General features: G+C 42.0%; 1 protein-coding gene across 1 annotated transcript; it reads right to left on the reverse strand.

Annotated features, from left to right (window-relative positions):
- Positions 1–10,746: 10,746 nt before the first annotated feature.
- On the reverse strand, positions 10,747–12,313 carry LOC147850581 (uncharacterized). The gene is made up of 3 exons (XM_087336592.1): positions 12,120–12,313; positions 11,749–11,952; positions 10,747–11,219 (listed from the first exon to the last, which is right to left on the reverse strand). Exons 1-2 carry the CDS (start codon positions 12,294–12,296, stop codon positions 11,896–11,898), a joined length of 234 nt encoding a protein of 77 aa, XP_087192718.1. The 5' UTR covers positions 12,297–12,313; the 3' UTR covers positions 10,747–11,219; positions 11,749–11,895.
- Between the last annotated feature and the right edge of the window lie 4,060 nt (positions 12,314–16,373).

Here is a 16,373-nt window from a genome sequence, read left to right on the forward strand (position 1 = left end):
AAATCATATGAAGAAAGATTGAAAAATAAGTTTAAGGATGTGCTTAAAGATGGAAATGTAGGCAAATAGGGACACGTGACCTATGAGACTAAACCATGTCTTTTACGACTATGTTTTTGGAATTGCAATGGATACCCATGGAATGCGGGATTCGACATAGAGGAGTTCATCGATGACTCGGATATCACACTTGTTGAAACATGGGAGCATGATACTCAAAGGATTCAAGGTTTAGGAAACTATAATGTACACTCTTTAATATGGGAGAAAAATCCAAGACAAAGAAGAGGACAAGGAGGGGTGGCATGTTTGATTAAGAAGGAAATAGAGAAATATGTTTCAATCGTAAAAAATGGTGAACATAAATGCTACATATGGCTCAAAATAGAAACACCTAATGATTTGCCCACTTTTGTTGTTGGATGTTACATTCCTCATCAAGATTTTAATTTCTATGCTTGTTTGGATAAAGATCAACATTTTGCAAATCTAGAAGATGATATTGCTTATTTCAAATCCAAAGGGGAAATTATTGTCTTTGGTGACATGAATGCTCGTACAAGAAGTTTCCAACTTGATTCACAAGAATCTTTCATGCCACATATCTAAAAGATGCAAGAGGATATGCAAATGTATAGTCGATCTTCTAGCAATGAAAAAGATCCGGACCAATTTGGGAAACTACTCCTACAAATGTGCAATAGTACCGGATTGCTTATTGCAAATGGTGTTTCCTTATGGTCCAATACTAACGGCTTTACATGTAGAAAACACAATGGAAATAGTGTGATTGACTATGTGCTACTTTCCGAAGGTATTTTGGATCGTATACATAAATTCTCACTGGGGGAATGGACACCAGAATCTGATCATAGGAATTTATGTATTGATCTCAAATGTATGCATAGGTTTGATTGCGAGAAGGTCGTTGAAGATAGTAAACAAACGCACTTGAGCATGAATCTTAAGCGAGCGCCCATGTATTCCAAGATGGTTGAGGATATGTTACAAATGACAAAGACACAACATGGTGCCACACTAGAATGCAAATGGGAAGCTTTTAAGAATGTCGTTCTCTCTTGTACAAACAAATGTTTTTTGACCAACCGCACATCATGGAAATGCACCAAGAAATGTAAGAAAAAATGGTTTCATAAAGAATGTCATGAAGCTCGAAAGTGCGTTATGGTTTTGGATGTAGTTAAGGATAAAGAAAATTACCAAAAGCATTTGCATAACTATAAAAGGCTTATACAAAGAAAGAGACGAATATGGGAAGTTACTCAACAACTTCTCCAAACACAAGAGTGTTACCCTTAGGTTGGACAAGCCCTAACATAGGGTGTCCCTATGGAACACTTCACCAAAGGGTGGTACGATGAGATATGGATAGACCGTGGTATCGAATGGGTCTTAACCGATTACTAACCGACATTGTTAATGATCGTAACACACGCGTAAGATTAATTATATTAAGCATAGAACGGTAACCAAATAGACACTAAACAATATGTAAAATAGTAGTGCTTCTATTAATTATCCGTCGTTGATTACATTCTTGCCGGGTCCTTCTATCGGTCTCCGTCTGAGTTACAAACCGGTGCCAACCGACAACTGGCAACGATCCGGTCCGGATCCGAATCGGCATACCGATTCTGGGTCCGTTCGCCTGCTTCTCAAAATAACATCATAGTTATTAATTACAACTCCCTATCCCTAATTAAATACCCCTTTCACATTCTGGACTCTAACTAGCCCTTTGCCGTTGTCGGGCCAACACATGGCACGCCCGTGGGACAGTACATTGTACGTCGAACCCACGGTTAGCCCTTTTCAATCGTCCATCAAAATGTCTAGAATGCTTTGGTCCAAGGGTTCTACAGGTTCTTTGGGTAGTTGCTCCGTTTGTTGTGGTGGTTGTTGTTGTTGTTGCTCTCCGGCCTGCTCCTCCTTTCCGACTCCAGTCCCTTCCGGGCTTCCGTCTCCGGCTCATCTGTTCTAGGCTGCTCCTGCTCCTGACGTTCGGCTTGCACTGTCTCTTGCGGGTTGGTTACCTTCGACTGCTCCTCTTAAGCTACATTTGGTTGGCTCCCTCCGATTTCGACTGCATTCAGCGTCTGTTCCAGAGATTGATCTTTGTCACTAATGTTAATTGCCGCCGTTCTTCTAGGCGCCATTTGCCGTGTCCGCTCTCGTTCATATCACTCGAACTGGAGTTGGGTATCCAACTGGTCGTCATCCAGCTGTTCCACCAGCCAGCCAACCGCCACCAATTGCTCTCCGGCCAAAGACAGGAAGTCATCCGATAACTCCTCCCGTATGGTCACAATGCTTTCCGCGTCCAGTTTGTAGAAGTTATCGTCGTCCTTTTGCTGGTTCTCTGCATCCGCTCGTAGGACCTCCAACTCGGCTGCCTGCTTTGCCCATTTGGACCATCACTTTACTAAACTTTCTTCAACTAACCTCTTCATCTGGTCCCTCCATGACAGTACAATGTCTCGAATACGGCCAAGTCCCATCTTTGACTTATCCTCCGTGGCCTGCTTTTCATCCTTTAATTGCTTTATGAGGATCGTGGTTGCCTTAGCTTGTCCGTGATACTGCATCAATTGCGTCTGATAAGTCGTCTAAACTTTGTTCAGAGCCATCTTTGCTTGTTCCATCTCCTCATTATGTTGCCGGGCAAGCTCCATTCTGTCCTTCGCCGCTTCTGCCAGCATCTTTGTCACTTCGACTCCCTTGGTCCTTTCTTCCGCCAATGTCGTTGCCATCCTGTTGACTTCATTCCGGAGTTTCTACATCTTCTCTTGCTGCCGGTCACCTTCTACCATCAATTTCTTGTGTTCCGCCTCTAGGTGCTTGTGATCCCGGTGCAACCTGTCAAAATCCTCCGTTTTTTGTTTTAGCTTCTGATTGACTTGGTGTCGGGCCCGGTCCTCACGGTCCTTTTGTTGTCGGAGTTCTTCTTCGAGCTGCTCGATCTCGACTTCCGCCGATTGCCGGAGTTTGTCCTTTTCTTGCAATAGTTTTTCTTTTTCTTCCTTCAATCGGTCATATGCTTGGTGACCCTTCCGTAGATTGTCTTCGGATTTTCGGAGCTTCTCTGCCGTTTTCCGTTGTTCCTCCTCCGCCGCCTTCTTTAGGTTTCGTTCTCTAACCCTTAAGGCCTCTTGGGCTGCTAATTCCTCTCTAAGAGTGGTGAGTTCTTGTTCTTGTGCCTTATTTGTATCCGGCGCTACTTCAGTTACCGACGTCTCATTGGTTTGTACATTCACTAGAGCCACCAGTTCTGGTAGTATTGATCCTTCTATGACCTGCTTGGCTGCCTCTGCTTTGGCCTGCGCAATTTCTTCTTCCATGAACCGGATCCTCGACCGGGCCTTCTCAAGTTCTTCGGTTGTGGCGAACAACCAATTCCCCTATGCTCTCTCCTCGATTTCTATTTGGCACACGACCCCGACCACCTGCTCATTGATCCACCATAGCCATTCACTGTCAGTGCCTTGTTGTCGTACTGGTTCTGGTTGTGGTGTGGCCTCTATTCTCGTCGGAAGCCCTTTTTGGAATGTTGACTGTAGCGACAACTCCTGCTCTTGCTGTGCCTGTTGCCCAGTGATGTAGGCAATTCGATTACCGGTTCTTGGACCACCGACACTGTTGCTTCTTGCCACATCGGTAACTCTTTCATCGGTTCTGGTTGAACCAATTCTGCCTCCTTCCTTGGCTCCGGTCCCGCGGAACGGGGTGTCGGTGCGTTGTCCTTCACTGGATCTGATTCGTCCCCCTTCTACTCTGCATCGCTACGCTTCTGGTGACGTAGGAGGTTATCGATGGGGTCTTCCTCCTCCTCCTCCTCTTGGGTTTTGATATTGATCTTCGTTGCCAAGGGGTCCGGCTCTTGTTCCTGTCGGCGCAACTTGATTTTAAGAGGCCTTATTGGTGGCTCCACTGGTGTCTCTGTCTCTACATGTTGCTTCCGGCTAGGCGGTTCTTTCCCTTTCTGCGAGGTATTGCGCTCTTTCCATCTAGGCGTGTGCTTGGCCAGGAGTTGTTGCCGTTTTCAAGGTTTGTTGGGCGTGGTCTCCGTTACTTGAACCCGCTTCTTAGTCTTTACCGGATCCACCGGGGGTGCCAGGAGATTCAACCATTGAGCCACGACCGTCCATACTTTCTTGTCATTCTACATTGATTCTATCGCCGTGCGCAAGCAATCGACGATGATTACCGGCCAATCCACTTGCACCCCTGTGTATGTAGCAATGATGAAACCAGCTTTGTTCTTTGGCATTGTTGGGAGTCGGGGGTACACGAACCCATACTCGTGGAAGACACCAACCACTTCTCTGAATAGGGGGTCCTCGCTGCCCTGTGTCCAATGACCCTTACTGGCAAGGGAATACTCACTAAAAAACATGGTTAGCATTTCAGGAGAGGGGTTCTCGATGGAGTAGATGCCCCCTTCCAACAATCCGATCAGAGCGCAGACGGCTTCCTTCGTTATGACTTCCGTGTCAATTTTATGCACGACTTCTTCTACCTCGTCGTGCGGCGGTGCCTCTGCTATCCTTAGGAAGCCTCCCAACCCATGTTGGTTGAACCCACTTCATGGCTATTTTGGAAAGTGCCATAGGTTCCATCTCGTCGTCTAGTGCTGCGGGGGTAGGTAGGGCCGATGTGCTTGTATGTGCTTCTTGCGTCCGTCTGCTCACTTGTATTGTCCTTTGTGCGCTCAATGCTCTGTGTTTGCTAAATGAGAGAGACTCTACGAGGTGGAGGTTTCGTGTTCCCATGCTTGGCGCCTTTTCTCAATTCCTGCGCATGCACGTCGTGTACTATAATAGCAACTGTGTGACACGTGGTGCGCTTTAACTAGGCTTTAAATAACCAACTGCACACCTTTTCGAGGTGGCCGTTCAGTCCTTGTTTCTGCATGATGATCTCTTTTCCTTCTTTTTTTTTTTTAGTTCCAGTTACCCGATAACCACGGCTCCCTTGTCTGTTTTTCTTCATGGTTGCCGGCGAACTGCTTGCCACTGCCTATTTCCGCATTGTTTTGCGGTTGATGAAATGGGTTCTGTGGCATGGGTTCATTATATGGTTTAAGTCGGAACCTATTTACCCACCGTTCTAGCACCTCGCAGGTTAGCGTTCCCAGTTGATATGAGCCCTTCAACTCTCGCGTTATCCAATATGGTCTAGTCCACTAGAACCATAGCTTCCCCGACATCTTGCCCATCCGGATCTGGAACACTAGTATCGGTTTGCCGATTCCAAACATCTTCTCCTTACCCTTCCGGTGGCGGTCGACGAATACTTTCCTTCGTCATTGCTTGAGATCCATTTGCATTAGGCTCGCTATTCGGTGCTCCTCCAGCTCACATAGTGTTGCTAACCGGATTTTTTCCGACTCCTTCTCACTTAGCCGCTCCCAGACCTATTTCCGTAAGCTTGGAATCTGGAATTCTATTGGCTCCCGGACATGTATCCGTAAGCAATGTGCGACTGGTCACCCCAAAGACGCATTTTGCCAGGTTTAAGCTTAACCGGTATCCTCTGCACTTTTCTACGCATAACCTGAGATGGTCGAGATGTTCCCCTTTCCGGGAAGTCATCCAAGAATACTTGCATAAATGTCGGTATGAATTCTCCAAATATTTCCATAATAATCCTCTGAAAGGTTGACGGTGCCATCTTGAGACCGAACATCATTACAACTGCTACAAAGACTCCCCATTTTGTCACGAACGCCGTCTTTTCTTGATCGTCCGGGTGCATCCTTATTTGGTTATATCCGCTGAGACCATCGAGGAAGCTATAAACCTCGTGCCCGGCTACCGCGTCTAAAACTCCATCCGTAAATGGAAGCGGAAATGCGTCGGTGACCGTTGCCGTGTTCAATTTCCGATAATCCACGCAAACACGGATCTTGCCATTCTTCTTTAGCACTACGACAATTGGACTTAGCCAAGTGGCTTTCTTCACCGGCCAGATAAAGCCGACCTGGAGTAGCTTGTCAATTTCCTCATTTACTCTTGCCGCGTTGTTTGGGTTCATCCGATAGCGTCGTTGTGCCACCGGCTTAGCGTCCTTGCTGAGGTGAATCTAGTGCTGATAGAGTTGGGAGTCAAGTCCCCACATATCTTCGTAAGACCAGGAGAATACGTCCCGGAATTCTTTTAATAATGTTATCATTGCCGATTTCTCTTCCGATGACATCTCCTTGGCCACGTGTACCAGACATGCTTCCTCTCCGGTGCCCAAATTTACTTCTTCTAGTTCGGACGCCTTTACTCATTGGGATACCACCATTTCCCGTTCCAAGGCCTCCTGTGCTTGCCGCAGTTCTCGGATTGCATCCTTATCCGGTTCCTCACCGGCCTCTTCCGTTTGCACAATGTATGGAGATACTACTTCTGCCACGTCCACCTCAAACAGAGGGACTATCCTTGGGTTCTCTTCAAGGTAGTGATCCACCTCCTCGTCGGCCAGTCCTACTAGTATGTTCACGCTTTCGGCATATAGTGGGGTTACGTCTTTGTCAGGGCCTGCTTGTAGTTGCGTGGGTACTCTTACTTTCGTTTTCCCTCTTCGGAACGCAATATTGTTCTTCTGCCAATTATGTTTGATATGGGCAGTCCTCAGCCATGGTCGTCCCAACTGCAGTGGGTATGCCCCTTTTGCGTTCAACTAGAGGACTACCGCAGAAATTCGGAAAGCATGGCGTCCGATTGTCACCTCCAAGTCCCGGATCAAGCCAACCGGTCAGACTGAGTTGGTGTCTGCCATCTGGAGCCAAAATGGGCATGGTTCCCACTCTTGAATTCCCAAAGTGTCGCATGTCCAGAGGCTTATCACGTTTACTCCTGATCCTCCATCGACTATTGTACCCGGTAGCTCCCGTCCTTTAATAATCGCAGTGATTGTCGGACTGTTGGTGTCCAACACTACCGGTCCTTCCTCCAGTTTTCAAAAGAATGCCAGAGCCGGTGCAGGACTTAATAGAACCAATGCCCATTTCAACCCGTCAGTGAACCGGGGCACTAGTTGTAGTAACCAACCCAGTGGTAACGTGATTTGGCATTCCTGAAGTGCTTGCCACGTGGGGTTCTCTAGTTGTGCCTTTTCGGTGAGTTCCTCCATTGCATTCGTTTGCTCTTTCATATCGGTGACATTGTGTTTGTTGGCCGTTTCAATCCATCCGGTGGTCTGTTTTCATATGGCCTCCTGTGCTTCCCACTCCGCCATCTTTCCTTTTGATCTAGTGGTGACTTGTTGTATATCCGCTACTTCTGCTACCACCATATTGATTGTCGGTCGTTTTTCGTTACTTTTAACCAGACATTGATTGCTATAATGGCCTTCTTGGCAGCAATAGTAACAATACGCCTTCCGGGTATTGCTAGATTCTACTTTTGGCTCGGTACCCGGTTGAAATCCCCTTACCGCTCGGTTAGGTTCTTTTGTTCTCCTTTGTTCCGGTTGGGCGCTACTTATGCCTCTATCCGGCTCTCGTTGGTACTCCTTTGTCGACTCCCGACGATCCTCTTTTTGAGAGTTCCGTTTCTTAATAAAGTGTCGGTTGTTCTTGTAACCCTACCGGTGCCGGTCTTCGTAGTCTCCTCGTTGGTCCTCTCTCCTCTGGTTGTAGCTTGGAGAGTAATCGCGATCATACCGGTCACCGTTATAATCATGGTTCCTATCATACCGGTCCCAAACATAAGCATCCCTTCTCCGGTCATAATCCGGGGAGTAGTCTCGTTCTTACCGATCTCGGTTGTAGTCTTCCTTGTGTCGGTTGTCGCGATCGCACCCATAGTCGTCGCGTCTTCTATCATTGTACCGATCTCCACGTTCTGGTTGGTATCAGTCCTCCCTCTGAAACCATTCGTCATCTGGTTCGTGACTACTACGTGGTTCAATGTTCCGCATTGGTGCCGCTAGTCGGTTGATCAAGTTGTACTCGCATCGGTCCATTGTGTGTGCCTGTGAGTGGCATATCATACACTGTGTCCTCATTGTGCAGTCTACCATCGAATGGCCCGGGTTTAGACACGTTGTGCATTGCAACACCTGGCGAAACTTGAGATCCTCCTTATTTGGAAGGGCCCTATGCAGGGCTCCCATTGTCATCAGGGAGCTATGTTTATCCATTTCCAACACCCGATCGATGACTTGATCCATTGTGTTGGCCTAGAAATCTAGTACTGCGCACATCGTTTGTAGGGGTTCCCGTAGAACGGCCAGAAACACCACTTTCGCCTCCTCCTCCGGAGGTGCCCTTGTTAACTAGTTGTGTAGTGTTTGAAATCGGATGATAAATTGGGGCGCTGTCTCCTGCTCCGCCTGGTGGGTTGTGTAAAACTGACCGACTAGTTCGCGTTGTACCACTTGCCTATGGAATAGTCAGAGCAATTTTGTTTTCAAGGCCTCAAATGTGGCAAAGCTTCCGGGTAGGTGCTTTGCGTGCCAACGGGCCGCCGGTCCCTCTAATGTCATGCCGAATTCGGCAAATTTTGACCGTTCGGCTTTCGGTTCGGTCAGCCTTTGGGACACATGATTCGCTTCCCATGTTTGTAGGAACGCATAGACATGCGCCTCCGCATCAAGGTCATCCCAGTACTTTGGATACGGGTATGGCATGGTGTAGTCTTCAGAAGGTTGTACCGGAGATGTGTGGTCTAGTTCTTGCTCTGCGGGTGGTGTTGGTGCGTGGTTTTCCACTTTCTCCGCAGGTGGTGTGGATGAGCCGTTCGATTCGTCGTCCTTAGATCGTCCAAAGTATCGTGGTTGTTTTGTAATTCGACTAAATTCTTTGTTCACTATCCAATTCCGACTCTAAGGCCAAGAATGCCTTCAAGTCTCCGTTGCCTTCGGCAAGCATCCGCAGTCGCGATTCTGCCTCTTGCAGGCTCGTCAAACTACTGCCCTCGTCGGAAAGTTGTTGTTTTTGGAACCGAAGTGCTTCTTCCGCGACCCTTCGAATCACTCTGGGAAAAGACCGATCATGTCTGATCTCCTTGGCCGCTTCCTAGAAGGCTTCCCGCCTTTGCTATCTTTCGGTTAGTCTTCTTCCTCGTTCAGTGACTTGGTCGTTAGTCGGTCGAGACATCCATCCCCCGGTGTTCTTTGCTCACTGCAGGAATCATGGTCGCCAAAATCTGTGTTATCCTTTAGGCTGGACAAGCCCTAACACAAGGTGTCCCTATGGAACACTTCACCAAAGGGTGGTAGAGTGAGATATGGATAGACCGTGGTATCAAATGGGTCTTAACCGGTTACTAACCGACACTGTTAATGATCATAACACACGCGTAAGATTAATTATATTCAGCACAGAACGGTAACCAAATAGACACTAAACAATATGTAAAACAACTGTGCTTCTATTAATTATCCGTCGTTGATTACATTCTTGTCGGGTCCTTTTATAGGTCTCTGGCTGAGTTACAAACCGGTGCCAACCGGCAACTGGCAACAATCCGATCCGGATCCGAATCGGCATACCGATTCTGGGTTTGTCCGCCCCATGATTGTTAGGTACGGTAGGTACGGTACTGATACCATATGTATTTAACGTATTGATATGGGTATAGTACCTCCCAATTTAAAAATACGTTAAATACGTTTTTTAGTATGTTAAATACCTATAAAATACATCAAATACGTATAGTACGTTAAATACGTTAAATACTTCTAGAATTTGAAACCTTCCTAAAGAATATTTATTTACCTTCCTAAAAAATATTTGTAATATTGTAATATTGTAACCGTGTATATGCAATGTAACGAAGCATTCCATGGTTGTAGTTGCATCTTAAAAGTTTCCGAGTACTAAAGGGCAAATCGAGCAGGCCTATCACTTTAATACAAAAATATGTACATGACTTCTTACATACTTGAGGTGTGCCAATTTAAACACCAATAAAGCTAGGAAACCATTTACAAACTACAATTAAGAAATCTATGATGCCAAGAAAAGATGGGAAATATAAGAATCAAAAGGATACAAATCAACAACCCAGACCAGACCATCATGTGATTAGCCTAGACCATCATGGCACCTAAACAAAGCTTTGTAACTTCAGCCATCCTCTGGTTAATTCCTATTCTTGTTGATTGTGCTTCTTAGTCAGAACTGTGAGTTTCAGCTGCAAACCACTTAAGAATGATGGTACACCTTCCTACAATCTACAAATGATCCACACAAAAAAACAAACAATTTTCATCACAGTATATACAATAAGCAATATATTGAAAGTTCACTTAGTAAATGCACATCTTGCTTGGCTCACATGGTATACATATTGGATACTATACATGTATACATCATACAGTGCCTTCAACATTCATATAGCATACATGTACATATTATGCTTACCTTGAAATTCACTTAGTATACACAACGATGCAAGAATATATGAAAACACACTATACCATTGCCAAATATGTGTACACTAACTATCTCATTGCGAATGATGAATCAAAATCATCAAAACTCTATAAAGTTGTGAAATTGATACAAAACCCATCATGTTCTCAGGAACTACATAGCCAACCCCATCAACTATACCACAGATATTATCCAAAATGACACCTCAAAGGTATTAACTACAACTGAATCATTGAAACCAATTCACAATTTAATACAAAGGTCGAGTACTTGTGGATTTCATTCATTATTTTCAAAATTTGTGAAATAAAAATGGTCCACATTTGAAAACCTTGTGAGGAATTGTAGGGCTATACATGACAAACTTGAGCACCTCTCAAAATGGCCCGATCAATTTATAAGGACAATACAAACCTCCAATGGTACAGTATTCCAGATACCTCTTTCTCTGTCTCTTGTTGCAATGATGATAAAATAATTATCATAAGGGACCACCAACTTAGATCCTCGCACTGAGATCCAAACACCACATTAGAGCTCTCCACTATTCTTTGGCATTCCCCGTCCTGGATAATTATGTACTTGTTCCCATTCCATTTAAACACGCACATCTTTGTTGAGGAATTAAAGGAGGAAAAAGTGTCAACATATGGCCATTCTTTCAGAACATTCCCACTTTAAATCACTCAATTTTCTTGCGTTTCGCGGCCTCCTGGAACCGGCCCCTAATGTCCTCTCGACGTCTCTTCTTCTTTTCTACTTCTTCTTGGGCTTTCTTTTCCTCATAGACTTTCCTCTTTTTAACATGTTGCTCCTTCCGCTTTTTTACCTACAAGAAAAAATATCACAAACTTTCACCGCACTATAGAATAGATACAATTATATTGCATTGAGCCTTAGGTGAGTTTAAACTACACTTTCTTTGAAAACAACTTTTAAAATGCTCAATGATTTTTAAATACTAATCATCATTTTTTGCTTCTGATTTTTATTCTAATGAAAATCAAAGACAAATGCAGTCATTTTTTGTCTTTGGGCCACTATTTTTTACCTCATCATTTGTGGGTCATGATCGTCATTTTTTGCATGGAGATTAGATAGACAAATTTTCGTGAAAAGTTTTGGGGCTTATATTCTCTCTTTTACTCATAATGTCATTAAACCTTTTTAGTGGTTATGATTGATTGTGTAACAAACTAAAATCGTCTTTATTTAGGTGAAAAGTTTTGGACCTTCTATTTTCTCTTTTACTCATAATTACTATTTGTATGCAACACTTCAAATTCTCAGACCAGAACTAAGCTAGATCTAGAATATGCACATGACAAACAGAGATGTACATAGGATCAATGCTATACCTTCTCATTTCTAATAGTATTCAGTTGATGAACAAGCGTATGCACTTTGCGTTCATGAGGCTCCAAAACTACTGCCCTACAAGCTTCCAGAGCTGGTTTACTTCTTTCCTTCTACAGCTTCGGTTTGGAAGCAAAAGGGAGTTTAGCCTAGAGAGCTTTAGGTATTTTCAGCTTATTGAAATACCGAGGTTGCCTCTCAATTTCCTGTATTAAAAACATGGATAACTTAGGATTCCAAGTGGGATGTTGGCTTCAGGAAGTAGTGACCTCTGAGCTGCCAATTTAACATTAAACTACTTTGATGCTTTTTAGATATTTATATTTCTCAAGAATTTCATTGAAGAAGCAAAGATAAAAACCAGAAAACCCACCTTGTAGATGGAATTTTTATTGGCAGGAATAGAAAGACCCTTCTCTTTTCTCAGTTCAGCCACCGTCTTCATTCCTCGCCAAACTGATCCATGCAATTGAAGAAGCATCGTTACAGGGTTGAAGAACCGTGGGATGTCCACGTTCACCCATGATCTCAAAAAGACAATATCACTCATCAAAATTTTATCCTCAAAGGTGCATCGTATGCTTCCTCCCTTCCCTTGCCATGCCTTTACAACCTGCAAAACTTGTTGGGCATTTACAACAACAGCCCAGGCCACAAAGAAAATATTGTATATCCCTCACATGATTGAGGGAATTCACATGATGAGTCATGACTCATGACAAGCTAAAATTCTACGAAAAAATTCGTACTTTTAACAAAAACAACACATTGACAAGAAGAGCAACATACCTATTGAAGAAAAGACTGCATCTTTTGATTTGGAAAAAACCTTCAGAACACAACATCAAATATTTGAGTACACTTACATTGCATTTTGTCAAAGAAATAGAATGCATTCTAGGAACAAAATTTTTAAAAAAAACCTTAACAACACATAACATCAGATATTTGACTTCTAAGAACACATAACTCGAACTATGTCCAAGACTTGAGCTTAATAATAACGTATAGAAATTAGAAGTATTTGTCATTAGATCTTATCCTCATCACCATCACCATCTTCATCATTAGATTTAGTGTTAGTTGATGACATCAACATAGGTTCTTCGTCAGTAAGATCATCATAATTTGTATGAATTGCTTCTTCTATTGCATTGACATTATCTTGATCATTTAATGGTAAAGAAGCAAATGTACTTGATCTTGTTATTCTCCTATTACAAGAAGACCGCTCATCATCTCTTCTTGGCCTCTGCCTCCGTATTCGATTAGTAGGGACTCCATTGCTTGATGTTGTCGTATGTGATCTTGTCATGCTCCTTGTCCTTCTTGTCATGCTCATTATTTCTTGAAAATAAGTTTCATAGAATTCTCTATCCATATCATTGTCATGGCTAATAGATGGAATATCAGGAGTCTTAGAGACATGTATCTCATTTGGATTCACCTGCAAACAAGTTTATAAAAGCTTAACTTCTCAGTATCACAAACTAATGTGTCTATGGCAACAACTACTTACTAGTACTAATGAAATTTGAGGAATATAAATTATAAAAAGTGAATAAAACAATACCTACATTGGAGATGCATTCACAGTCTCAAACTTGCGAACTAGCCTTAAGTTCTCTCGCACATATACCAACCGTTCAAGTTGTGCTAGCTTTAGTCTGTTTTTATTTTTTGTATGTGCGAGAGCATGTACATTCCAATTCCTTTCCGCTGCCCCAGAAGAGCAATCCTAATAGAAAACAAAATATGAAATAAAATGTAGTACACAAAAGTGTGGTATTTTAGAACTTAACTATAAAATTGATCATTTTTTCAACATTTGACACTTACTTGGGATAATATGCGGACAACTAATGCTTGGAGCTTTGGAGTTCTTCCACCAAAATTTTCTCACCATGTGACTTGCGTCATCATAGATATCTCCTCATGTGCTAATGCATAGCTAAATGTCCCCGTACCATTTCGATATTCATGCAATTCACGAAATAAGATAGTTGCCTATGAGAAACATCAACCCATCCATCTGTTAATATAGAACAACCATACTTGGGCCATAATCCTTTTACCCTTTCTAACTTTGCTTGCAAGGATATAACCTCAGTTTTCAAGCCTTTTGTCCTCATGTAATTATATGTGACTCCATTATGTTTCTCTCCAATTGTAGAGAAAGCTTCTAACATGTTCCACCAACATGGTGTTTTTAATAGATTAAATGACAAATTTGATTCAATGATACATCTCACCTCCATAACGTTTGCATGTTGTTTCCTTTGCATTTGTAACACATGTCCTTTACGCAGTGGTTGTTGTTTCACTATAATTGTTGGTGGATATGGCGACTACCACCACCCATATACATGACATGCTTTGACTTTCACCAACAAAGGTAGATGAGCATGAGGTAGAAACACCTAAAAGAGAAAAATATTCAAGATAAATCATTTACAATTATTTAAACATTAGTAATCAAGACACATATTGTAGGCTTGTGTCTATACCTTGTGCATGCATGTTGAATGAGTCGATCTCTGTTACTATATCTTCTTCTTCGCCAATTGCTTGGCTTCCACAATTACCATACAAAGTTGTAAGGTCAATCAACATTTCCTTGGGGACATTGGTACATTTCGTTACTCCATGGCTAGGTTTTCCAATTAAATGAGCAATCATTCGTGTTGCTGACCCATGCATATGTTTGTTGCAAAATTTACAATTCCAACTCCTATTTCCTGTTTGACTTCTTGTGACATTGAGGCAACACGTATCCCAATATTTGTTCTTAATGGGCGGCATTTTCCTTCTTTATGTTCTACAAATCAATAAAATTGAGATACTGAAAATGGAAAATAATGCACAAAAAGAGGAGATTCAATGCTTGTGAGATGCATAAAAACAAAAAATTCAACTCTTTTGGAAGCTAAAAAGGAAGCAAAAATTATCATAACTTAACTAAAGAGCCTTAATGCTTAACGTAATAACGACATGCATAAAAGCAAAAAATTCAACAAGTTTGGAAGCCAAAAGGGAAGTAGAATTTGGTCAAGAAATCCATCTTGAAGTTGTACAGAAAGGGTTCGATGAAGATCTATTTATTCATAGTGCTTTGCTAGATATGTATGTCAAATGTGGATCTTGAAGTTGTACCGAAAGCATTAGATTCTTTCGATAAAATGCAAGTTGAGGCACGAGCAATCTTCGATCAACTGGAAGTTAAAGAGGTGGTTTCATGGACTGCTCTTATCACAAGCTATGTGGAACATGGGCCTATCAAAGAAGCATTAGAATGTTTTGAGAATATGCAGAGTATAGGCATTCCATGACATCATTAAAAAAGGACCAAGCACTTTTCCCATGACACAAAATTGAGATCTTCAAATTTTCTGGAAACCAATGTCATTTATAGTAACATGGAAAGTAAATTAGAATTATCAATTCCTGAAATGAATTCAAATGGGATACAACCACTAAAATCAATAAGCAAAGGATTAGCTAATGCTACAAATTGTGAAAAGTTTTGAACAAACTGTCTACATATATACATACATGTTTGAGTTTCAACACCTGGTTCCTATATTTGATCTCAGCACTTACAAAGAGGAGAGTTTTATTGCACCACGTCAGTTACAATTGTCTACCAATTTGTTACTTGTATAGATGCATTATTGTAGAATAGATAGATTGCTGGACACAAGCATACATAAACTAGATCAACTAAAAATTAAATCTCCCTTGTCATTTGGTATTATCATACAACTTGTACCACGAGAAGAATCTTCTTCAGATATTAGAAGCCATTAAAACAAAACAATATTAGAACTTGACATTCGAATACAACAAAATGGGAGGTATACTTAATCATCAAAAATAAAAGAAAGAAACATATTCACTAACCTGCTTTTATCTTCTTCTTCTAGTGCTTCTTCTTCTTCTTCTTCTATTCTGTCTGTCTTTCTTCCTTCCTTCTATTTTACTAAAGTGTTCTTTTCTTTTGCTTTCTTTTAGGGTTTTACTTACATTTTTTATAAATACGTACTATACCTATTTTTTTAAAGGTACGTTAAATACCATATTAGATGAATGTATATGACATTTGACTAAACAACTTTGACGTATGGTACGTACTATACAAATAATAAGGTATTATACGTATTGATACGTTAAATACACGTGCGTAAACAATGTTGGTTGAATCCCATGGTTCTGGCAATAAGTTTGGAAGTTTTGGGACTTGAATTATCTGATTGGAGTACTTTAAGGAGTAAATCTTGTTGATTTGTTACAAGTTTATGATAGGCTTTGAATTTCTCAAGGACTTGATCACTACATTTTGTCTTTAGAAACGTGACCATCGTGAAACGAGTAAAGTCATCGATAAATGTTAGGAAATATACATTTCCATATAGGGATGGAGTAGACAAAGGACCACATATATCCGTGTGTACTAATTGGAGGGGTATGGGATGGAAATGGCGAGTTAGAGAGTTTTCCAAATATACACTCTTCACAAAGGGATAGTTTCAATTTACGTGGAAGAGTAAAACCAATTTCTATATGTTGTCGGGCCATGTGAACCATTGTTTGATTGTTTAGGTGACCTAATCAATAGTGCCATAGTAAG

This window comes from Azolla caroliniana, unplaced genomic scaffold, assembly GCF_043228905.1.
Source record: "Azolla caroliniana isolate FFs.n. ecotype wild unplaced genomic scaffold, voAzoCaro1.0.p SCAF_21, whole genome shotgun sequence".
Taxonomy (NCBI): Eukaryota; Viridiplantae; Streptophyta; class Polypodiopsida; order Salviniales; family Salviniaceae; genus Azolla; species Azolla caroliniana.